A 25,235-nucleotide genomic window follows, 5' to 3' on the forward strand; every position below is an offset into this window, starting at 1 on the left:
TTATCTCTGTCTGAAATGGTTTACCCTGAATCCTCAGGCTGTGACCCCTGGTTCTGGACACACCCATCATTGGTAACATCCTCCCTGCATCTACCCTGTCCAGTCTTGTTAGAATTTTGTAAGTCTCCCTGAGATCCCCCCCTCATTCTTCTGAACTCCAGCGAGAACAATCCCAACCGAGTCAATCTCTCAGCAGCTGAGGGAGTCGCAAACGGCGCTGAACTTTGCGCCGCCGCCATCAGCAAACATCCTCACTTCTGACCTTACGATTGAAGGAAGCTCATTGATGAAGCATCTGCGAGGCCGAGGACATCACCCTGAAGAACTCCCAGAATGACGTCCCCGGGTCGGAAATGATTCACCTTCAACGACCACAACTTTGTGCTGGGCCTCCACGTTTGGTGGGGCTCCTTAATGCCGCACGTGGCCGAATGATGTCAAGGGCAGTCACTCTCACCACAGGTTCAGCTCTTTTGTCCATGTTTGAACCAAGGTTGGAATGAGGTCAGGAGCCGAGTGATCCGAGCAGAACGCGAATACGTACACGCACAAACATGTACACTGCTCTCTTCACCCCAGCGCTGTGCTGTCCCTCCCCGCCCAAGTAATATTCCATTTTTCAATTCTTCCTGCCTCAGTGGACAATCTATTTCCCCCCCCCCCCCCCCCCCACATTGTACTCCACCTGCCAAATGTTTACCCGCTCACTTAGCCCGTCTAAATCTCAGCTCCGCACCCCACTCGGTGCAGCTCGCCAATCTGAAAGCGAGGCACGTGCCCCGACTCTCTCAGGTGAGCCAACCCTCCACCCGTGTTAGCGTATCGCTCCCAACACCACGAGCTCCCAGCCTCCGCGGTTTTGCCCGGCAGCTGATCGAAGGCCTTTGCGAAGTCCAAAGGCACCACATCTACCGGTTCCCCTTTATCCACCCTGCTTGCCACGACATGGTTCGGGTAAAGACCATTCCAAAGGTCCAGCACCCTCTTTCCCCAGAACCAGCAGAATACAGTGAATGGTAGAACCCTCAAGAGTATTGAAAGTCAGAGAGATTTAGGTGTACAGGTCCACAGGTCACTGAAAGGGGCAACACAGGTGGAGAAGGTAGTCAAGAAGGCATACGGCATGCTTGCCTTCATTGGCCGGGACATTGAGTATAAGAATTGGCAAGTCATGTTGCAGCTGTATAGAACCTTAGTTAGGCCACACTTGGAGTATAGTGTTCAATTCTGGTCGCCACACTACCAGAAGGATGTGGAGGCTTTAGAGAGGGTGCAGAAGAGATTTACCAGAATGTTGCCTGGTTTGGAGGGCATTAGCTATGAGGAGCGGTTGAATAAACTCGGTTTGTTCTCACTGGAACGAAGGAGGTTGAGGAGCGACCTGATAGAGGTCTACAAAATTATGAGGGGCATAGACAGAGTGGATAGTCAGAGGCTTTTCCCCAGGGTAGAGGGGTCAATTACTAGGGGGCATAGGTTTAAGGTGCGAGGGGCAAGGTTTAGAGGAGATGTACGAGGCAAGTTTTCTAACGCAGAGGGTAGTGGGTGCCTGGAACTCGCTGCCGGAGGAGGTGGTGGAAGCAGGGACGATAGTGACGTTTACAGGGCATCTTGACAAATGCATGAATAGGATGGGAATAGAGGGACATGGACCCCGGAAGTGTAGAAGATTGTAGTTTAATCAGGCAGCATGGTCGGCACGGGCTTGGAGGGCCGAAGGGCCTGTTCCTGTGCTGTACTTTTCTTTGTTGTTTGTCCTGGCAGCCCTCGGACTTGCGACGCGACTAACTGGTTCCGGAAAAACCACACCGCGAGTCGCAACGTCAAACCGATTTTCCCCCTACGAATAACGTCGTGCAGTGGGGATCGGTTCCTGAAGCAAGGTCCGATTCCCAGTCTTCACCAGCGCAAACCCGGAAATCCGCACCCAAATCCAATTATAGAGGAGTAACGTTGGAACATTTCGTGCTATTTGTGGTAAACAGCAATCGTTCCGGCATTAAAAACAAAATCACCGAATTTGGGCGGCTCAGAACATCACCGTGCTTGTATGACCATTTCAACCTGCTCACTGCCGTGGGGTCCGAGCGAGCAGCGTAAAGTGGAAACCCAGCACCGCAAAGTCAAAACAGGGCGTCAATTTCAAAACAAGTGCCGCGTGTTGCGACGGAAAGTCGAGGAGGATTGCCTGCACTGCCAGGGTCCCTCCAGTCAACATTCCGCCTCCCCCCATGCCCGCCCACTTGAAGGGCTCCCTGCACGACAGTTCCATGGTCAGCTTGCTCACGGGCCCTCCTCCGAGCCACGCAGCCTGCAGGAACGTTGAACCTTGTCGGGCAATTTCGCCCGGGCCGAGGCTCCTTCCACTGCCACCTTCTGGCTCCCCAGAGCTGCCTCTCGCGCAGTCACACCTCCTGCCCCTGGACTTTGACCACATCCGACACCCCCCCGGCAAAGAAAGCGGGTGGAACAACCCCCTCGCGGAACAAAAGTCTTGGTCGTACAGTCGCTCACAGCACAGGAGCAGGCCATTCATCCACTCCTCGGTGACACCACGAGTGGGGAGTGTGGGACTCGCTCCTGCGGGGACCAGCAGAGGAGGAAAGACCCGTCTGTCATTTACTCAGTTGGGGCCGCAGGAGGAGGGATACGTGGTCAGAAGAGAGATTCTTCTGGTCAATGTATGTTAGTAACCTTGGAAACATCACCTCTACAGTCGGATAAACCACCGGCACATGATTATCGGCTGACACAACGGAAATGGCCGGTGGGGGTGAGATACAAGAGGGGAGCAGACACACAAACATGGAAGAGAGTCAGCGCCCTCGGGAGACTGCGTCCCTCTGCACAAACCCCCCCACCCCCCGGGGCTGCAGACATCTCTCCCCCCCCCCCCCACCCCGCGCCCGGGGGACCGCGGCCGTCACTTACTTGGCTTGCTGATTGCTGACCCCAGGGTGCTGTGTGTAGATGTGCGAATGCGCACTGGGGGCAGACTTGAACGCCATGGGGCAGATGGGGCACTTGTGGAAGGCTTCGCAGTGCGTGTCCTGAATGTGAGACTTGATGGAGGTGACCCCGCCGTACACAACTCCACACTGGGGGCACCTGAGGGAGGAAAGAGAGAGAGAGAGAGAGAAGCATTTTTTTGACTTTTCCCGCTGTAGGAAGGAGAGTACAATAGTTCCCCGACAGTATATGGCTTTTACCAGGAGCGGGGAGACTAAAAAGGTGGTGGTGGACCCGAAGAAGGTGCGAGGGAAGAAGAGCAAAATGGCGGCGGGCGGGGACCAGGCAGCGTGGATGCAGCGGGCGCAGGAGCAACAGGAGGTTATCCAGCGCTTTAGGGAGATTAAAACGGACCTGCTGGAGCCGATGAAGGCTTCTATTGATAAGCTGCTGGAGACACTGATGGCCCAGGGGGTGGCGATCCGCGAGGCCGACAAAAGATCTCTGACAATGAGGACGAGATCTTGGGCCTGGCGGTAAAGGTGGAGGCGCACGAGGCGCACCACAAGAAATGGCAGGAACGGTTCGAGGAGATGGAGAATCGGTCGAGGCGGAAGAACTTGCGGATTCTGGGCCTCCCGGAGGGGCCGGACGTGGGGGCCTGTGGTCACCATGTTGAACTCGCTGATGGGAGCGGGGTCCTTCCAGGGGCCCCTGGAGCTGGAAGGGGCCCATAGAGTGTTGGCGAGGAGGCCCAAGGCTTACGAGCCTCCGCGGGCGGTGCTGGTGCGGTTCCATCGGTTCGTCGATCGGGAGTGTGCGCTCAGGTGGGCCAAGAAGGAGAGGAGCAACAGGTGGGAGAACGCGGAGGTTCGGATATATCAGGACTGGAGTGCGGAGGTGGCGAAGAGGAGGGCCGGGTACAATCGAGCGAAGGCGGTGCTGCACAGGAAGGGGGGTGAAGTTTGGCATGTTACAGCCGGCGCGACTGTGGGTTACCTACAAGGACCGGCACCATTATTTTGAGTCTCCGGAGGAGGCGTGGACCTTTGTCCAGGCCGAGAATCTGACACAGACTGAGGGTCGGGATGGACGTTTGGGGATTGCTGGTGATATGTTACTTTTTGAGGGGGGGGGTCCTTTGCTCTTGTTTTTTTTCTTTCTGGTTTGGTGAGGGTGGTTAGGGCGGGTTGGGCTGGTCGGGGGGGCTCTTGGAGAGAGGGGGGGGGGGGGGGGGGGGGAGAAAGAAAATGGAAGAGGTGTGGATGGCCGGCGGTGAGATGGGGCCCCGCGGGGGAGGGGGAGGCCCGAGTCGGGGGTGAAGGGACCGGGCCTGTAAAAGGAGCTGCGTCAGAGGTGGCGGGGCCGGGGCGGGGAAGCGAGGGTTGTTTCCCGCGCTTAGAATGGAAGGGGGAGGCGGAGAGCCTGCGGATGGGGAATGGAAGAGGAGGGTGTGTCACAATGGGAGGAGTCGAAGGAGAGGCGGGAGTAGCCGGGGTCAGCAGGAGTCAGCTGACTTGCGGAAGTGCAATCAGGGGGGGGGGGGGGGGGGAGTAAAGCAGCTAGGAGGGGTCCTAGCCGGGGGGGGGGGGAAATCGGGGATCGATAGAGTTGCTGCTGCGAGTGGGGTGGGTCGAGAGGGGGGTATGCCGCTGTGGGGAACGGGCCGGGTGCGGTGTGCAGGCGCGTGGCTGGCCGAGGAGGGGTCATGGCTAGTCGGCGGGGGAGGGGGGGGGCGGGTAGCCCCCTAATCCGGCTGATAACCTGGAATGTAAGGGGACTGAATGGGCCGGTTAAGCGGGCCCGCGTGTTCGCGCACCTGTAGGGGCTCAAGGCGGATGTGATTATGCTCCAGGAGACACACCTGAAGGTGGCAGACCAGGTAAGACTGAGGAAAGGGTGGATAGGTCAGGTGCTTCATTCGGGGCTGGATGCCAAAAAGCGAGGGGTGGCGATCTTGGTGGGAAAGAAGGTGTCATTCGAGGCGTCGCGCATTGTGGCAGATAATGGCGGTAGGTACATAATGGTAAATGGTAAGTTGCAGGGAGAGAGGGTGGTACTGGTCAATGTGTATGCCCCGAACTGGGACGATGCGGGTTTTATGCGGCGCATGTTGGGTCGGATCCCAGATATGGAAGTGGGGGGCCTGATAATGGGGGGAGACTTTTAACACTGTGTTGGATCCGGCACTGGATCGCTCGAGGTCTAGGACGGGTAGGAAGCAGACGGCGGCTAGAGTGCTGAGGGGGGTTCATGGACCAGATGGGAGGGGTGGACCCTTGGAGATTTGCAAGGCCGGGGGCTAGGGAATTCTCATTCTTCTCGCATGTTCAGAAGGCTTACTCCCGGATCGACTTTTTAAAAAAATGAGTAGGGCGCTGATAGCGAGAGTAGAGGATACCGAGTACTCGGCGATAGCCATTTCGGATCACGCACCGCATTGGGTGGACTCAGGGCTGGGGAAGGAGAGGGACCAGCGCTCGTTGTGGTGTTTGGAGGTGGGGCTGTTGGCGGATGAGGTGAGTGAGTGGGTCCGAGGAAGCATAGAGGTGTACCTGGAGGCCAACGATAATGGGGAGGTCCGAGTGGGGATGGTCTGGGAGGCGCTGAAGGCGGTGGTTAGGGGAGAGCTGATCTCCATTAGGGCCCACAAGGAGCGGAGAGAGCAGAGGGAGAGCGAGAGGCTGGTGGGGGAGATGGTGAGGGTAGACAGGAGGTATGCAGAGGTGCCTGAGGAAGGACTGTTGAGGAAGAGGCGCAGCCTCCAGGCCGAATTCGACCTGGTGACCACCAGGAAGGCGGAGGGTGCAGTGGAGGAAGGCCCGGGGGCGATTTATGAATATGGGGAAAAGGCAAGCTGGATGCTGGCGCATCAGCTTCGGAAGCGGGACGCAGCTAGGGAGATCGGGGGAGTTAAGGACAGGGGGGGGAGCGTGGTGCAGAGTGGGGTTAGCATCAATGGGGTCTTCAAGGACTTTTACGAGGAATTGTATCGGTCCGAGCCCCCACTTGAGGGAGGGATGGGCCGTTTCCTGGACCAATTGAGGTTCCCGAAGGTGGAGGAGGGACTGGTGGCGGGATTGGGGGCCCCGATTGGGCTGGAGGAGCTGGTCAAAGGGATAGGAAGCATGCAGGCGGGGAAGGCACCGGGGCCGGGCGGTTTCCCGGTCGAACTTTATAAAAAATATATGGACCTGTTGGGCCCGCTGTTAGTTAGGACCTTTAATGAGGCAAGGGAGGGGGGGGGGCTTTGCCCCCGACGATGTCCCGGGCACTGATCTCCTTGATCCTGAAGCGGGACAAGGATTCCCTGCAACGTGGTTCTTACAGACCGATTTCCTTGCTAAACGTAGATGCCAAGGTGCTGGCGAAGGTCTTAGCCACGAGGATTGAGGATTGTGTGCTGCAGATCACCCATGAAGACCAGACGGAGTTTGTGAAGGGGAGCCAGTTGAACACGAATGTGCAGAGGCTTTTGAACGTTATCATGACGCCGGCGAGGGAGGGGGAGGCGGAGATAGTGGTGGCGATGGATGCTGAGAAAGCCTTCGATAGGGTAGAGTGGGGGTACCTGTGGGAGGTGCTGAAGAGGTTCGGGTTTGGGTAGGGGTTTGTCAGGTGGGTTAGGCTGTTGTATGAGGTCCCGATGGCGAGTGTGGCCACAAACAGAAGGAGGTCAGAGTATTTCCGGCTACACCGGGGGACGAGGCAGGGGTGTCCCCTGTCCCCCCTGCTCTTTGCACTGGCGATTGAACCCCTGGCTATGGCACTGAGAGAGTCGAGGAACTGGAGGGGGCTGGTGCGGGGTGGGGAGGAGCACAGGGTGTTGCTCAATGCGGACGACCTGCTGCTGTATGTGGCGGACCCGGTGGGAGGAATGCCAGAGGTAATGAGGATGCTTAGGGAATTTGGGAACTTTTCAGGGTACAAGCTCAACCTGGGGAAGAGCGAGTTGTTTGTGGTTCACCCAGGGGACCAGGAGAGGGGGATTGGCGAGCTCCCACTAAAAAGGGCGGAGAGGAGCTCAGGTATTTGGGGATCCAGGTGGCCAGGAGCTGGGGGGCCCTGCATAGGCTTCACTTTACAAGGCTGGTGGAGCAAATGGAGGAGGAGTTCAAGAGGTGGGACGCGTTGCCGCTGTCCCTGGCGGGTAGGGTGCAGTCAATCAAAATGACGGTGCTCCCAAGGCTTTTGTTCCTGTTCCAGTGCCTCCCCGTGTTTATCCCGAAGGCCTTTTTTAGGCTGGTCAACAGGAGCATAATGGGGTTTGTGTGGGCGCGAGGGACTCCGAGGGTGAGAAGGGTGTTCCTGAAGCGGAGTAGAGATATGGGGGGGGGGCTGGCGCTGCCCAATCTCTGTGGGTACTACCGGGCCGCCAATGCGGCGATGGTGCGCAAGTGGGTGATGGAGGGGGGGGGCTGCATGGAAGAGGCGGGAGACGGCGTCCTGTGTGGGTACGAGTCTGGGGGCGCTGGCAACGGCGCCGCTGCCGCTCCCTCCGAGGAGGTATACCACGAGCCCGGTGGCGGCCCTCAAAATTTGGGGCAGTGGAGGCGGCATATTGGGGGAGGGGGTTGGGGCCTCGGTGTGGACCCCATTACGGGGGAACCACCGGTTCGTCCCAGGGAGAACAGATGGAGGGTTTTCAGGATGGCAAAGGGCAGGTATACGAAGGTTGGGGGACCCGTTTGTGGACGGGAAGTTCGCGAGCTTGGGTGAGCTGGAGGAGAAGTACGGGCTCCCCCCGGGGAACACCTTCAGGTACTTACAGGCAAGGGCGTTTGCCAGACGGCAGGTGGTGGAATTCCCGAGGCTGCTGCCACGCACAGTACAGGACAGGGTGCTCTCAGGGGGGGTGGGGGGGGGGGGGATTGGGGAAGATCTCGGAAACTTACCAGGTGATGCAGGAGGAGGCGGCCTCGGTGGTGGAGTTGAAAGGTAAGTGGGAGGAGGAGTTGGGGGAGGAGATTGACGAGGGGACGTGGGCAGATGCCCTGGGGAGGGTGAACTCTTCCTCTTCGTGCACGAGGCTCAGCCTCATACAGTTTAAGGTGCTGCACAGGGCACACATGACCGGGACAAGGATGAGCCGGTTCTTTGGGGGTGAGGACAGGTGTGTTAGGTGCTCAGGGAGCCCAGCAAACCCCATCCATATGTTCTGGGCATGCCCAGCGCTGGAGGAATTCTGGAAGGGCGTTGCGAGGACGGTGTCGAGGGTGGTAGGATCCAGGGTCAAACCGGGCTGGGGGCCCGCAATATTTGGGGTGGCAGAGGAGCCGGGAGTGCAGGAGGCGAAAGAGGCCGGAATTCTGGCCTTTGCGTCCCTGGTAGCCCGGCGGAGGATTCTTCTTCAGCGGAAGGACGCGAGGCCCCCAAGCATGGAATCCTGGATCAGCGATATGGCAGGGTTTATTAAATTGGAGAGGGTGAAATTAGCCTCGAGAGGGTCGGTACAAGGGTTCTATGGGCGGTGGCAACCGTTCTTAGACTTCCTGGCAGAGCGGTAGACATTGGTCAATGGCGGGGGCGGGGGGGGTTACTTTAGTTATGTTTAATTACATTGGGGGATCTGAGGGGGTGTATATATTTGCCATGTTGGCTCTGTGATAAATGGGGGTGTTAATTTATTATTTTTGTACAGGGGGTAGGGGGATATGAAGGGTTGTTTTTAGACTTTTGTATTTAACTGTTGGGTTCCTTTCTCATTTTGTTATTGATATTCTGGGAAAACCGTAATAAAAAATGTTTTTTAAAACTCCTTCAGAATCCCCAAAACCTGTCAGCCTCTGTCTCGAGTGCACTCGATAACCGCACATTCGGATTCCTCTGGGTGTAAACTATTCCAACAAATTCCCAAACCCTCGAGGGTAAAGATGTTCCCTCCTCGCAGGTCTGAACAGCCAGCCCTCGCAGACCACACAGGTGTGGTCTCGCCAACGCCCAGCTCCTTCTGAACGCGAACATTTGGGAGTTTGCCAACATCTCAACAGCCCATCTCTCTCGCTATCCCCCCCCCTCTGCACTTCATGCAGTGACGACTCTGGGATTTTGCCCGAGGGGGCAGAAGGTGCCCCTCGTCAAACACCTCATCTCTCCCGCTCCAGCGCTGCTCGAACGCCGGCTGAGGTTGTGCGCTCAAGTCGGCCGAGGGCGACCCGAACCCACGGCCGACGGACTCGGGAGTGAGGGTCCCCACTTCATCGCAGCCGGCAACAGATCTACCAGGTCCGGATCACCCTTCGGAGAGGTGAAAACGGGTTGCTGAGCGAGGCACGGGTTTCATTCCGATACGCCCTCCTACCAGCCCTTCCTCGACAAGAGTTTTTGAGTCCCTGCCTCCGGCCACCTACTTGTAACCGACTTTGCGGGCAAAGTGAAAACAGACGTCCTTCACGTGCCCCTGAATGTGCGCTGCTCGGCACAACCCTCCACACTCGGGGCAGATGTACGGCGACTTGCTCTTGTGCAGCCGGTAGTGGGCAAAGTAGCTACACTTGCTGGGGAGCAACATCTGGCACAGCTGACAAACCTGGAGGGTGAAAGAAGGAAACAAGACGATATTAATGCGCCAGAGCGCACAGATCGGAGAAAAATAAATAACCTCTGCCGCATTTGAGCCAGAGAAAATGCATTAGCACCACAGCACGAGGAGGTATTACTGAGTGACAGTGTGAGGGAGCTGGAGGAGAGGGGTTACTGAGTGACAGTGTGAGGGAGCTGGATTAACATCAGGAGAGATACAGTCAGTAACACAGGGTGCTGGGGGAGAGGGGTTACTGAGTGGCAGTGTGAGGGAGCTGGATTAACATCAGTAGAGATACAGTCAGTAGCACAGGGTGCTGGGGGAGAGGGGTTACTGAGTGACAGTGTGAGGGAGCTGGATTAACATCAGTAGAGACAACAGTCAGTAACACAGGGTGCTGGGGGAGAGGGGTTACTGAGTGACAGTGTGAGGGAGCTGGATTAACATCAGCAGAGACACAGTCAGTAACACAGGGTGCTGGGGGAGAGGGGTTACTGAGTGACAGTGAGGGATCTGGATTAACATCAGTAGAGATACAGTCAGTAACACAGGGTGCTGGGGGAGAGGGGTTACTGAGTGACAGTGTGAAGGAGCTGGATTAACATCAGTAGAGATACAGTCAGTAACACAGGGTGCTGGGGGAAAAGGGGTTACTGAGTGACAGTGTGAGGGAGCTGGATTAACATCAGTAAAGATACAGTCAGTAACACAGGGTGCTGGGGGAGAGGGGTTACTGAGTGACAGTGTGAGGAAGCTGGATTAACATCAGTAGAGATACAGTCAGTAACACAGGGTGCTGGGGGAGAGGGGTTACTGAGTGGCAGTGTGAGGGAGCTGGATTAACATCAGTAGAGATACAGTCAGTAACACAGGGTGCTGGGGGAGAGGGGTCACTGAGTGACAGTGTGAGGGAGCTGGGGGAGAGGGGTTACTGAGTGACAGTGTGAGGGAGCTAGATTAACATCAGTAGAGATACAGTCAGTAACACAGGCTGCTGAGGGGAGAGGGGTTCCTGAGTGACAGTGTGAGGGAGCTGGATTAACATCAGCAGAGATACAGTCAGTAACACAGGGTGCTGGGGGAGAGGGGTTACTGAGTGACAGTGAGGGATCTGGGGGGAGAGGGGTTACTCAGTGACAATGTGAGGGAGCTGGATTAACATCAGTAGAGATACAGTCAGTAACACAGGGTGCTGGGGGAGAGGGGTTACTCAGTGACAATGTGAGGGAGCTGGATTAACATCAGTAGAGATACAGTCAGTAACACAGGGTGCTGGGGGAGAGGGGTTACTGAGTGACAGTGTGAGGGAGCTGGATTAACATCAGTAGAGATACAGTCAGTAACATGGTGCTGGGGGAGAGGGGTTACTGAGTGACAGTGTGTGGGAGCTGGATTAACATCAGTAGAGATACAGTCAGTAACATAGGGTGCTGGGGGAGAGGGGTTACTGAGTGACAGTGTGAGGGAGCTGGATTAACATCAGCAGAGACACAGTCAGTAACACAGGGTGCTGGGGGAGAGGGGTTACTGAGTGACAGTGAGGGATCTGGGGGGAGAGGGGTTACTCAGTGACAGTGTGAGGGAGCTGGATTAACATCAGTAGAGATACAGTCAGTAACACGGTGCTGGGGGAGAGAGGTTACTGAGTGACAGTGTGAGGGAGCAGGATTAACATCAGTAGAGATACAGTCAGTAACACAGGGTGCTGGGGGAGAGGGGTTACTGAGTGACAGTGTGAGGGAGCTGGATTAACATCAGCAGAGACACAGTCAGTAACACAGGGTGCTGGGGGAGAGGGGTTACTGAGTGACAGTGAGGGATCTGGGGGGAGTGGGGTTACTCAGTGACAATGTGAGGGAGCTGGAATAACATCAGCAGAGATACAGTCAGTAACACTGGGTGCTGGGGGAGAGGGGTTACTGAGTGACAGTGTGAGGAAGCTGGATTAACATCAGTAGAGATACAGTCAGTAACACAGGGTGCTGGGGGGGGAGGAGTTACTGAGTGACAGTGTGAGGGAGCTGGATTAACATCAGCAGAGATACAGTCAGTAACACAGGGTGCTGGGGGAGAGGGGTTACTCAGTGACAATGTGAGGGAGCTGGATTAACATCAGTAGAGATACAGTCAGTAACACAGGGTGCTGGGGGAGAGGGGTTACTGAGTGACAGTGTGAGGGAGCTGGATTAACATCAGTAGAGATACAGTCAGTAACACGGTGCTGGGCGAGAGGGGTTACTGATTAGCAGTGTGAGGGAGCTGGATTAACATCAGTAGAGATACAGTCAGTAACACAGGGTGCTGGGGGAGAGGGGTTACTGAGTGACAGTGTGAGGGAGCTGGATTAACATCAGTAGAGATAGTCAGTAACACAGGGTGCTGGGGGAGAGGGGTTACTGAGTGGCAGTGTGAGGGTGCTGGATTAACATCAGTAGAGATACAGTCAGTAACACGGTGCTGGGGGAAGAGGGGTTACTCAGTGACAATGTGAGGGAGCTGGATTAACATCAGTAGAGATACAGTCAGTAACACAGGGTGCTGGGGGAGAGGGGTTACTAAGTGACAGTGCGGGGGAGCTGGATTAACATCAGTGGAGATACAGTCAGTAACACAGGGTGCTGGGGGAGAGGGGTTACTGAGTGACAGTGAGGGATCTGGGGGGAGAGGGGTTACTCAGTGACAATGTGAGGGAGCTGGATTAACATCAGTAGAGATACAGTCAGTAACACAGGGTGCTGGGGGAGAGGGGTTACTAAGTGACAGTGCGGGGGAGCTGGATTAACATCAGTAGAGATACAGTCAGTAACACAGGGTGCTGGGGGAGAGGGGTTCTGAGTGACAGTGTGAGGGAGCTGGATTAACATCAGTAGAGATACAGTCAGTAACACAGGGTGCTGGGGGAGAGGGGTTACTAAGTGACAGTGCGGGGGAGCTGGATTAACATCAGCAGAGATACAGTCAGTAACACAGGGTGCTGGGGGAGAGGGGTTACTGAGTGACTGAGGGAGCAGGATTAACATCAGTAGAGATACAGTCAGTAACACAGGGTATTGGGGGAGAGGGGTTCTGAGTGACAGTGTGAGGGAGCAGGATTAACACCAGTAGAGATACAGTCAGTAACACAGGGTGCTGGGGGAGAGGGGTTCTGAATGACAGTGTGAGGGAGCAGGATTAACATCAGTAGAGATACAGACAGTAACATAGGGTGCTGGGGGGAGAGGGGTTACTGAGTGACAGTGTGAGGGAGCTGGATTAACATCAGTAGAGATACAGTCAGTAACACGGTGCTGGGCGAGAGGGGTTACTGATTAGCAGTGTGAGGGAGCTGGATTAACATCAGTAGAGATAGTCAGTAACACAGGGTGCTGGGCGAGAGGGGTTACTGATTAGCAGTGTGAGGGAGCTGGATTAACATCAGTAGAGATACAGTCAGTAACACAGGGTGCTGGGGGAGAGGGGTTACTGAGTGACAGTGTGAGGGTGCTGGGGGAGAGGGGTTACTCAGTGACAATGTGAGGGAGCTGGATTAACATCAGTAGAGATAGTCAGTAACACAGGGTGCTGGGCGAGAGGGGTTACTGATTAGCAGTGTGAGGGAGCTGGATTAACATCAGTAGAGATACAGTCAGTAACACAGGGTGCTGGGGGAGAGGGGTTACTGAGTGACAGTGTGAGGGTGCTGGGGGAGAGGGGTTACTCAGTGACAATGTGAGGGAGCTGGATTAACATCAGTAGAGATAGTCAGTAACACAGGGTGCTGGGGGAGAGGGGTTACTCAGTGACAGTGTGAGGGAGCTGGATTAACATCAGTAGAGATACAGTCAGTAACACAGGGTGCTGGGGGAGAGGGGTTACTGAGTGACAGTGTGAGGGAGCTGGATTAACATCAGTAGAGATACAGTCAGTAACACAGGGTGCTGGGGGAGAGGGGTTACTGAGTGGCAGTGTGAGGGAGCTGGATTAACATCAGTAGAGATAGTCAGTAACACAGGGTGCTGGGCAAGAGGGGTTACTGATTAGCAGTGTGAGGGAGCTGGATTAACATCAGTAGAGATACAGTCAGTAACACAGGGTGCTGGGGGAGAGGGGTTACTGAGTGACAGTGTGAGGGTGCTGGGGGAGAGGGGTTACTCAGTGACAATGTGAGGGAGCTGGATTAACATCAGTAGAGATACAGTCAGTAACACAGGGTGCTGGGCGAGAGGGGTTACTGATTAGCAGTGTGAGGGAGCTGGATTAACATCAGTAGAGATACAGTCAGTAACACAGGGTGCTGGGGGAGAGGGGTTCTGAGTGACAGTGTGAGGGAGCTGGATTAACATCAGTAGAGATACAGTCAGTAACACAGGGTGCTGGGGGAGAGGGGTTACTAAGTGACAGTGCGGGGGAGCTGGATTAACATCAGCAGAGATACAGTCAGTAACACAGGGTGCTGGGGGAGAGGGGTTACTGAGTGACTGAGGGAGCAGGATTAACATCAGTAGAGATACAGTCAGTAACACAGGGTATTGGGGGAGAGGGGTTCTGAGTGACAGTGTGAGGGAGCAGGATTAACACCAGTAGAGATACAGTCAGTAACACAGGGTGCTGGGGGAGAGGGGTTCTGAATGACAGTGTGAGGGAGCAGGATTAACATCAGTAGAGATACAGACAGTAACATAGGGTGCTGGGGGGAGAGGGGTTACTGAGTGACAGTGTGAGGGAGCTGGATTAACATCAGTAGAGATACAGTCAGTAACACGGTGCTGGGCGAGAGGGGTTACTGATTAGCAGTGTGAGGGAGCTGGATTAACATCAGTAGAGATAGTCAGTAACACAGGGTGCTGGGCGAGAGGGGTTACTGATTAGCAGTGTGAGGGAGCTGGATTAACATCAGTAGAGATACAGTCAGTAACACAGGGTGCTGGGGGAGAGGGGTTACTGAGTGACAGTGTGAGGGTGCTGGGGGAGAGGGGTTACTCAGTGACAATGTGAGGGAGCTGGATTAACATCAGTAGAGATAGTCAGTAACACAGGGTGCTGGGCGAGAGGGGTTACTGATTAGCAGTGTGAGGGAGCTGGATTAACATCAGTAGAGATACAGTCAGTAACACAGGGTGCTGGGGGAGAGGGGTTACTGAGTGACAGTGTGAGGGTGCTGGGGGAGAGGGGTTACTCAGTGACAATGTGAGGGAGCTGGATTAACATCAGTAGAGATAGTCAGTAACACAGGGTGCTGGGGGAGAGGGGTTACTCAGTGACAGTGTGAGGGAGCTGGATTAACATCAGTAGAGATACAGTCAGTAACACAGGGTGCTGGGGGAGAGGGGTTACTGAGTGACAGTGTGAGGGAGCTGGATTAACATCAGTAGAGATACAGTCAGTAACACAGGGTGCTGGGGGAGAGGGGTTACTGAGTGGCAGTGTGAGGGAGCTGGATTAACATCAGTAGAGATAGTCAGTAACACAGGGTGCTGGGCAAGAGGGGTTACTGATTAGCAGTGTGAGGGAGCTGGATTAACATCAGTAGAGATACAGTCAGTAACACAGGGTGCTGGGGGAGAGGGGTTACTGAGTGACAGTGTGAGGGTGCTGGGGGAGAGGGGTTACTCAGTGACAATGTGAGGGAGCTGGATTAACATCAGTAGAGATACAGTCAGTAACACAGGGTGCTGGGCGAGAGGGGTTACTGATTAGCAGTGTGAGGGAGCTGGATTAACATCAGTAGAGATACAGTCAGTAACACAGGGTGCTGGGGGAGAGGGGTTACTGAGTGACAGTGTGAGGGAGCTGGATTAACATCAGTAGAGATACAGTCAGTAACATAGGGTGCTGGGGGAGAGGGGTTACTGAGTGACAGTGTGAGGGAGCTGGATTAACATCAGTAGAGATACAGTCAGTAACACAGGGTGCTGGGGGAGAGGGGTTACTGAGTGACAGTTTGAGGGAGCTGGATTAACATCAGTAGAGATACAGTCAGTAACACAGGGTGCTGGGGGAGAGGGGTTACTGAGTGACAGTGTGAGGGAGCTGGATTAACATCAGCAGAGACACAGTCAGTAACACAGGGTGCTGGGGGAGAGGGGTTACTGAGTGACAGTGAGGGATCTGGGGGGAGAGGGGTTACTCAGTGACAATGTGAGGGAGCTGGAATAACATCAGCAGAGATACAGTCAGTACCACTGGGTGCTGGGGGAGAGGGGTTACTGAGTGACAGTGTGAGGGAGCTGGATTAACATCAGTAGAGATACAGTCAGTAACACAGGGTGCTGGGGGAGAGGGGTTACTGAGTGGCAGTGTGAGGGAGCTGGATTAACATCAGTAGAGATACAGTCAGTAACACAGGGTGCTGAGGGGAGAGGGGTTACTGAGTGACAGTGTGAGGAAGCTGGATTAACATCAGTAGAGATACAGTCAGTAACACAGGGTGCTGGGGGGGAGGAGTTACTGAGTGACAGTGTGAGGGAGCTGGATTAACATCAGCAGAGATACAGTCAGTAACACAGGGTGCTGGGGGAGAGGGGTTACTCAGTGACAATGTGAGGGAGCTGGATTAACATCAGTAGAGATACAGTCAGTAACACAGGGTGCTGGGGGAGAGGGGTTACTAAGTGACAGTGCGGGGGAGCTGGATTAACATCAGTGGAGATACAGTCAGTAACACAGGGTGCTGGGGGAGAGGGGTTACTGAGTGACAGTGAGGGATCTGGGGGGAGAGGGGTTACTCAGTGACAATGTGAGGGAGCAGGATTAACATCAGTAGAGATACAGTCAGTAACACAGGGTGCTGGGGGAGAGGGGTTCTGAGTGACAGTGTGAGCGAGCAGGATTAACATCAGTAGAGATACAGTCAGTAACACAGGGTGCTGGGGGAGAGGGGTTCTGAGTGACAGTGTGAGGGAGCAGGATTAACATCAGTAGAGATACAGTCAGTAACACAGGGTGCTGGGGGAGAGGGGTTACTGAGCGACAGTGTGAGGGAGCTGGATTAACATCAGTAGAGATACAGTCAGTAACACAGGGTGCTGGGGGAGAGGGGTTACTGAGTGACAGTGTGAGGGAGCTGGATTAACATCAGTAGAGATACAGACAGTAACACAGGGTGCTGGGGGGAGAGGGGTTACTGAGTGACAGTGTTAGGGAGCTGGATTAACATCAGTAGAGATACAGTCAGTAACACAGGGTGCTGGGGGAGAGGGGTTACGGAGTGACAGTGTGAGGGAGCTGGATTAACATCAGTAGAGATACAGTCAGTAACACAGGGTGCTGGGGGAGAGGGGTTACTGAGTGACAGTGTGAGGGAGCTGGATTAACATCAGTAGAGATACAGTCAGTAACATAGGGTGCTGGGGGAGAGGGGTTACTGAGTGACAGTGTGAGGAAGCTGGATTAACATCAGTAGAGATACAGTCAGTAACACGGTGCTGGGGGAGAGAGGTTACTGAGTGACAGTGTGAGGGAGCTGGATTAACATCAGTAGAGATACAGTCAGTAACACAGGGTGCTGGGGGAGAGGGGTTACTGAGTGACAGTGTGAGGGAGCAGGATTAACATCAGTAGAGATACAGTCAGTAACACAGGGTGCTGGGGGAGAGGGGTTACTGAGTGACAGTGTGAGGGAGCTGGATTAACATCAGTAGAGATACAGTCAGTAACACAGGGTGCTGGGGGAGAGGGGTTACTGAGTGACAGTGTGAGGGAGCTGGATTAACATCAGCAGAGACACAGTCAGTAACACAGGGTGCTGGGGGAGAGGGGTTACTGAGTGACAGTGAGGGATCTGGGGGGAGAGGGGTTACTCAGTGACAATGTGAGGGAGCTGGAATAACATCAGCAGAGATACAGTCAGTAACACTGGGTGCTGGGGGAGAGGGGTTACTGAGTGACAGTGTGAGGAAGCTGGATTAACATCAGTAGAGATACAGTCAGTAACACAGGGTGCTGGGGGGGGAGGAGTTACTGAGTGACAGTGTGAGGGAGCTGGATTAACATCAGCAGAGATACAGTCAGTAACACAGGGTGCTGGGGGAGAGGGGTTACTCAGTGACAATGTGAGGGAGCTGGATTAACATCAGTAGAGATACAGTCAGTAACACAGGGTGCTGGGGGAGAGGGGTTACTGAGTGACAGTGTGAGGGAGCTGGATTAACATCAGCAGAGATACAGTCAGTAACACAGGGTGCTGGGGGAGAGGGGTTACTCAGTGACAATGTGAGGGAGCTGGATTAACATCAGTAGAGATACAGTCAGTAACACAGGGTGCTGGGGGAGAGGGGTTACTGAGTGACAGTGTGAGGGAGCTGGATTAACATCAGTAGAGATACAGTCAGTAACACGGTGCTGGGCGAGAGGGGTTACTGATTAGCAGTGTGAGGGAGCTGGATTAACATCAGTAGAGATACAGTCAGTAACACAGGGTGCTGGGGGAGAGGGGTTACTGAGTGACAGTGTGAGGGAGCTGGATTAACATCAGTAGAGATAGTCAGTAACACAGGGTGCTGGGGGAGAGGGGTTACTGAGTGGCAGTGTGAGGGTGCTGGATTAACATCAGTAGAGATACAGTCAGTAACACGGTGCTGGGGGAGAGGGGTTACTCAGTGACAATGTGAGGGAGCTGGATTAACATCAGTAGAGATACAGTCAGTAACACAGGGTGCTGGGGGAGAGGGGTTACTAAGTGACAGTGCGGGGGAGCTGGATTAACATCAGTGGAGATACAGTCAGTAACACAGGGTGCTGGGGGAGAGGGGTTAATGAGTGACAGTGAGGGATCTGGGGGGAGAGGGGTTACTCAGTGACAATGTGAGGGAGCTGGATTAACATCAGTAGAGATACAGTCAGTAACACAGGGTGCTGGGGAGAGGGGTTACTAAGTGACAGTGCGGGGGAGCTGGATTAACATCAGTAGAGATACAGTCAGTAACACAGGGTGCTGGGGGAGGGGGGTTCTGAGTGACAGTGAGAGGGAGCTGGATTAACATCAGTAGAGATACAGTCAGTAACACAGGGTGCTGGGGGAGAGGGGTTACTAAGTGACAGTGCGGGGGAGCTGGATTAACATCAGCAGAGATACAGTCAGTAACACAGGGTGCTGGGGAGAGGGGTTACTGAGTGACTGAGGGAGCAGGATTAACATCAGTAGAGATACAGTCAGTAACACAGGGTATTGGGGGAGAGGGGTTCTGAGTGACAGTGTGAGGGAGCAGGATTAACACCAGTAGAGATACAGTCAGTAACACAGGGTGCTGGGGAGAGGGGTTCTGAGTGACAGTGTGAGGGAGCAGGATTAACATCAGTAGAGATACAGTCAGTAACACAGGGTGCTGGGGGAGAGGGGTTCGGAGTGACAGTGTGAGGGAGCAGGATTAACATCAGTAGAGATACAGTCAGTAACACAGGGTGCTGGGGGAGAGGGGTTACTGAGCGACAGTGTGAGGGAGCTGGATTAACATCAGTAGAGATACAGTCAGTAACACGGTGCTGGGGGAGAGGGGTTACTGAGTGACAGTGTGAGGGAGCTGGATTAACATCAGTAGAGATACAGACAGTAACACAGGGTGCTGGGGGGAGAGGGGTTACTGAGTGACAGTGTGAGGGAGCTGGATTAACATCAGTAGAGATACAGTCAGTAACACGGTGCTGGGCGAGAGGGGTTACTGATTAGCAGTGTGAGGGAGCTGGATTAACATCAGTAGAGATAGTCAGTAACACAGGGTGCTGGGCGAGAGGGGTTACTGATTAGCAGTGTGAGGGAGCTGGATTAACATCAGTAGAGATACAGTCAGTAACACAGGGTGCTGGGGGAGAGGGGTTACTGAGTGACAGTGTGAGGGTGTTGGGGGAGAGGGGTTACTCAGTGACAATGTGAGGGAGCTGGAATAACATCAGCAGAGATACAGTCAGTAACACTGGGTGCTGGGGGAGAGGGGTTACTGAGTGACAGTGTGAGGGAGCTGGATTAACATCAGTAGAGATACAGTCAGTAACACAGGGTGCTGGGGGAGAGGGGTTAATGAGTGACAGTGTGAGGGAGCTGGATTAACATCAGTAGGGATACAGTCAGTACCACAGGGTGCTGGGGGAGAGGGGTTACTGAGTGACAGAGTGAGGGAGCTGGATTAACATCAGTAGAGATACAGTCAGTAACACAGGGTGCTGGGGGGAGAGGGGTTACTGAGTGACAGTGTGAGGGAGCTGGATTAACATCAGTAGAGATACAGTCAGTAACACAGGGTGCTGGGGGAGAGGGGTTACTGAGTGGCAGTGTGAGGGAGCTGGATTAACATCAGTAGAGATACAGTCAGTAACACAGGGTGCTGAGGGGAGAGGGGTTACTGAGTGACAGTGTGAGGGAGCTGGATTAACATCAGTAGAGATACAGTCAGTAACATGGTGCTGGGGGAGAGGGGTTACTGAGTGACAGTGTGAGGGAGCTGGATTAACATCAGTAGAAATACAGTCAGTAACATAGGGTGCTGGGGGAGAGGGGTTACTGAGTGACAGTGTGAGGGAGCTGGATTAACATCAGTAGAGATACAGTCAGTAACATAGGGTGCTGGGGGAGAGGGGTTACTGAGTGACAGTGTGAGGGAGCAGGATTAACATCAGTAGAGATACAGCCAGTAACACAGGGTGCTGGGGGAGAGGGGTTACTGAGTGACAGTGTGAGGGAGCTGGATTAACATCAGTAGAGATACAGTCAGTAACACAGGGTGCTGGGGGAGAGGGGTTACTGAGTGACAGTGTGAGGGAGCTGGATTAACATCAGTAGCGATACAGTCAGTAACACAGGGTGCTGGGGGGAGAGGGGTTACTGAGTGACAGTGTGAGGGAGCTGGATTAACATCAGTAGCGATACAGTCAGTAACACAGGGTGCTGGGGGAGAGGGGTTACTGAGTGACAGTGTGAGGGAGCTGGATTAACATCAGTAGCGATACAGTCAGCAATAACCACGGCGATAGATGACGCTGTCCTGCAAGGTTGTTTCTGTGAATGATGTTATTGCGGCCATGTAGTCCCAGCTTTCAGAGACGGTGGGTGCAACCCCCCCCCCCCCCCCCCCCAAACACCCCTCCCGGTCCCCTCTTCCCCCACTCACCTGCGCAGCAGCATTTGGTGCCCCCACCTGGAAGTGCAGGGCCAGCTCCAACTGGTTGGAGAACTGCTGCTCGCACTCGGTGCAGTTGAAGTTGTCGCAGTTGACGAGGGCGGGGTCGGGAAAGAGGGGCATTACTGGCACGGTCTGCTGGGCGTCGGCCGCCGCACTCTTGCCCCCGGCCTTGGAGGCGCCGGCCTGGCCGGAGGCGGCGGGCGCCAGGGGCAGCGGCGGGGCGACGTCCGGCTGGCCGATCATCTGGTCCAGGGTGATGGTCTTCATGACCAGGTTGGAGCACTGCATGACCAGCCCCTTGTCCTTGTGCTCGCGGGCGTGCAGCATCAGGCTGCAGCGGTTGAAGAAGACAATCCTCTTGGCGCAGTGGTTGCAGGTCACGTCGATCCTCATGCTGCGCCGGTCGTAGTGCCGCGCCAGGCTCCTCTCCAGGGCGAAGGAGTCGCCGCACTCCAGGCAGCGGTAGCCGGAGGGGGGCAGCGCCAGGCAGCTGTCCGCCGGGGGGTTGAGGTTGGGCTTGTACGTCGGTAGCGGGTTCTTGCCGTTGAGCAGCCGGTGGAAGGCCTCCACCAGGGGGGCAGACTGGCTGCGGGGCACCGTGGAGCCGTTGGCGGCCTGGCTGGGTTTCTGGGACTGGGCCAGCGGCAGGGTGGACTTGGTGGCCAGCTGGAGGGTGGTGGTGGTGGTGCTGGCGGGGACGTACTTGGTCGCCAAGGCCAGCGTCTTGGCGGGGGTCGCCACGGAGAGGGTCTGGGGCACCAGGTTCAGGCTGGCCAAGTGGACGCTCTTGGAGACGGGTTTGGCGCCCGTCGCCCCCTTGGCTGGTGCCAGGGTGGCCTTCTGGGCAATGCTGGCCGCCATTAACATGGCGGTGCTGGCGGTGTGGAAGGTGGAGGCTGGCAGGATGGTGCCTTTCACGATGGTGCCGTTACCCAGTTGGAGGCTGACGGTCTCGGCTTTGTCGCTGGGCAGGGGCGCAAGGGCCGGCGTGTCTTCCTTGGGGAACAACAGACTACTCCCCTCTGCCGCCTCGCCCTCCTCCATCGGCTCCACCTCGCCGTCCGGTACTACTCCGTCCTCCGCGGCCTGGGCGCCCTGCGGCTCCGAATCGGACGAGACCCGCGTCACTGTCCTCATGATGTCCCCCGTGGAGGTTTTAATAGTCTTGATCCTAACTTTGAGGGGCCGGGACGAGCTGGTGGAGGAGGACTCCTTGCTGCTGCTGTCGTCGTCGGCGTCGTCCTCGCTAGAGATGCTCCGGGGGCTTTCGGGCGGCAGCTTCGCCAGCCCGCCCAGGGGCGAAGGAGACGCCTTTGGGCTGCCCTTGGACGTCGAGGACCCGAGGGGGCTCTGCGGCTGAAGCTCAGCGGCCCCCTCGGGGGACTTTGCGTCGGCGGACACAGCCACGTCGGGGTTTGGGATGGGATCCGGCCACGGCGACACGGGGGATATCGGCACAGGGTAGGAGGTGGGGTCACCCCTTGCCTCGTCCGTCTCCTGGGGCAGGCTGCCCTCTGGCTCACTGCTTTGTTCCATCTCTTCGGATTCCGCCTCCGATAGCTTCTCCTCCTCCTCGTCTTCCTCCGACGAGGATCTGGCTTTGCTGTTTGCTGCCCTTCGATCCTCGTCCCGAGAGCGTGAACCCCCGGGAATACCCCTCGGGCGACTTCTCCTCCATCTCCTCGCTCGACATTCTGGAATTCAAGGCCTCCGCGTCTGAAGGAATGGGAAAGAGGGGGGACCGGGGGGAGTAGCAGCCAGCCTCTGGGTCCTTCTCCTCGCTCGACTGGTCCTCGCTCTTCAGGGCGCCCGCGGCTTGCAGGCAGCCGGGCGGCTCGAAGGCCGGGCTCCCCTCCGCCCCGCGGGCCGCGCCCGCTCTGGGCCGGCTCCCCGGCCAGCCCTCGCGGTTGGCGGCGAGCGGCGCCGACTTGGCCTCCAAGCCGTTGTGCAACGGGCTGGCGTCAAAGGGGCGGGCCTCCTTGTGGTGGGCTGGAGCGGGGGTCGCAGCGCTTGGGGCTCAGGCTGTTCTTGACGATCACGCTGACCACCGGTTCGTCCGACAGCGTCACGGCAAGCTCGCCGGCTGGCCCCCTGCTGGTGGGAGGCTTCAGAGGGGCTTCCTCCTGGCCCGACTCAATCGTGCCCTGCGGGTCCAAATCGGGGATATCAAAGGCTGCCAATAGGTCATCAAATCAGGAGTTGTCATGTCGCCCATCGTAGGAAGACTAGCGAGACCTAGGAACACAAAAATAAAACATTGTAAATATTCCTGCTTTAACAAGGACTCCTCTCTGCTGACTCTGAGCCATTCGTCCCATCGAGCCTGCTCCGCCATTCAGTGAGATCTGGTGCGATAATCCTCAACCGACCCTCAGTCCAGACGGATTAAAAATCTGTCTCTCAACCTTGAACATACTCGGCCTTCCGCGGTTGAAGGCATCCACAGATTCATTCCCCGTCCCGAGAGGAGAACCTCCTCCTCGTCTCGGTCTTAAATGGGGCACTCTCCTCACTCCGAGATTCCGTCCCTGGCCAGAGACCCCTCTCACAGGGGACAACAACCCAGCTCCTCAACCCGGGAAACCTTTTGAAAAAAAAAAAAAGGGGGGGGGGAAAATCAAGCTTGCCAGGCCGGTCGGCCGACTTCTCGAGGACGCCTTGCCCGTTGCCCAGCTCTCTCTCGCCCGCTGCCCAGCTCTCTCTCGCCCGCTGCCCAGCTCTCTCTCGCCCGCTGCCCAGCTCTCTCTCGCCCGCTGCCCAGCTCTCTCTCGCCCGCCCGCTCCCCAAGGCCCAGGCTCCTGGTCCCTCGTCACGCAGGCACTGGGTACAATCAAGGGGAAGTGGGAGGCAGAGGCTGGCCCGCGTCTCCATCCAGCACTCTCTCAGGGGGAGGGGCACACCTGACCTGCTTCTGCGCACACTCTGGGATTAATGCATCAACTCATGCCACTGGGCAGCCCAGTCGGAACTGGGTCTGTTTCAGAGCAGTGTGTGAGGAGGAGGAGGAAGAGGAAGGGGCATTTTCATTTCCCACAGAGACGCACTCTCTGGGGTACACATGCGGCAGGTGCTGTGGACCCCGACTCTCTGCCCACCTTCAAGAGGGCAGCACGGCGGTTAGCACTGTTGCTTCACAGCGGGACCCGGGTTCGATTCCCGGCTCGGGTCACTGTCTGTGCGGAGTCTGCATGTTCTCCCCGTGTCTGCGTGGGTTTCCTCCGGGTGACTCCGGTTTCCTCCCACAAGTCCCGAAAGACGTGCTTGTTGGGTGAATTGGACATTCTGAATTCTCCCTCTGTATACCACGAACAGGCGCCGGAATGTGGCGACTAGGGGCTTTTCACAGTAACTGCTATTGCAGTGTTAATGTAAGCCTATTCATCCAATTCAGCCGGAACTATATCTCACACCTTAACCCACTGCTCTACACAGACACAGAACCCAATGGCTTCTCGCTCCACCTGCCCTGCCCCTCCCAGTCTCGTCTTCAGCCAAGTGGCTCAACTTTCTACCACCAGTTTCCCCTCTCCAAATGACCTGGAACACTGTGTAACCAATAAATCAAGTCGAGTTTAACAACGTGGCCTTTAATTAATGACGGCCTTAACCGTTCGGCGCCTGGCGCCTCATCACTGAGGGGGGGGGGGTCTGACAGCTGAACAAGGAGACCCGCTCGTCTCACTTTCCAGTCCAGCACAATGCGGCTCTCATTTGTGACCAGAGCGATCCTGTCCCGGTCAGTGTGGGAACACCACCCCCCCCACTCTGCCACCCCCCCCCCCCCCCCCCCCACACACACACACACCGTCCCCGTCAGCCCCCCCCACACACACCGTCCCCGTCACCCCCCCCCCCCCCCCCACACACACCATCCATCATCACCCCCCTCCCGCCGCACGCCCCCCCCCCCCCCCCCCCCCCAAACCACACACATGCCCCCCCCCCCCCCCCCCCCCCCCCCCCCCCCCCCCCCCCCCCCCCCCCCCCCCCCCCCCCCCCCCCCCCCCCAAGTGCTGTACCTGTCCTGGGAGTGTTTGATGGGGTCAGTGTAGAGGGAGCTTTACTCTGTATCTAACCCCGGGCTGTACCTGCCCTGGGAGTGTTTGATGGGGACAGTGTAGAGGGAGCTTTACTCTGTATCTAACCCCGTGCTGTACCTGTCCTGGGAGTGTTTGATGTGGACAGTGTAGAGGGAGCTTTACTCTGTATCTAACCCCGTGCTGTACCTGTCCTGGGAGTGTTTGATGGGGACAGTGCAGAGGGAGCTTTACTCTGAATCTAACCCCGTGCTGTACCTGTCCTGGGAGTGTTTGACGGGGACAGCGTAGAGGGAGCTTAACTCTGTATCTGACCCCGTGCTGTACCTGTCCTGGGAGTGTTTGATGGGGACAGTGTAGAGGGAGCTTTACTCTATCTAACCCCGTGCTGTACCTGTCCTGGGGGTGTTTGATGGGGACAGTGTAGAGGAGCTTTACTCTGTATCTAACCCCGTGCTGTACCTGTCCTGGGAATGTTTGATGGGGACAGTGTGGAGGGAGCTTTACTCTGTATCTAACCCCGTGCTGTACCTGTCCTGGGAGTGTTTGATGGGGACAGTTGCAGAGGGGGCTTAACTCTGTATCTGACCCGTGCTGTACCTGTCCTGGGAGTGTTTGATGGGGACAGTGTAGAGG

The 25,235-nt window shown here is 56.0% G+C and overlaps 1 protein-coding gene across 1 annotated transcript in view; it reads right to left on the reverse strand.

Annotated features, from left to right (window-relative positions):
• Positions 1 to 25,235, reverse strand: part of LOC140402984 (zinc finger protein 687-like) — a 38,875-nt gene that overhangs the window by 12,259 nt on the left and 1,381 nt on the right. Inside the window, 6 exon segments of the mRNA XM_072490638.1 lie at positions 2,932 to 3,108; positions 9,300 to 9,478; positions 20,551 to 22,191; positions 22,193 to 22,561; positions 22,563 to 22,756; positions 22,759 to 22,797. Of these exon segments, the coding sequence (XP_072346739.1) occupies positions 2,932 to 3,108; positions 9,300 to 9,478; positions 20,551 to 22,191; positions 22,193 to 22,561; positions 22,563 to 22,756; positions 22,759 to 22,797 (2,599 nt within the window).

This window comes from Scyliorhinus torazame, chromosome 26 (genome assembly GCF_047496885.1).
Source record: "Scyliorhinus torazame isolate Kashiwa2021f chromosome 26, sScyTor2.1, whole genome shotgun sequence".
NCBI lineage: Eukaryota > Metazoa > Chordata > Chondrichthyes > Carcharhiniformes > Scyliorhinidae > Scyliorhinus > Scyliorhinus torazame.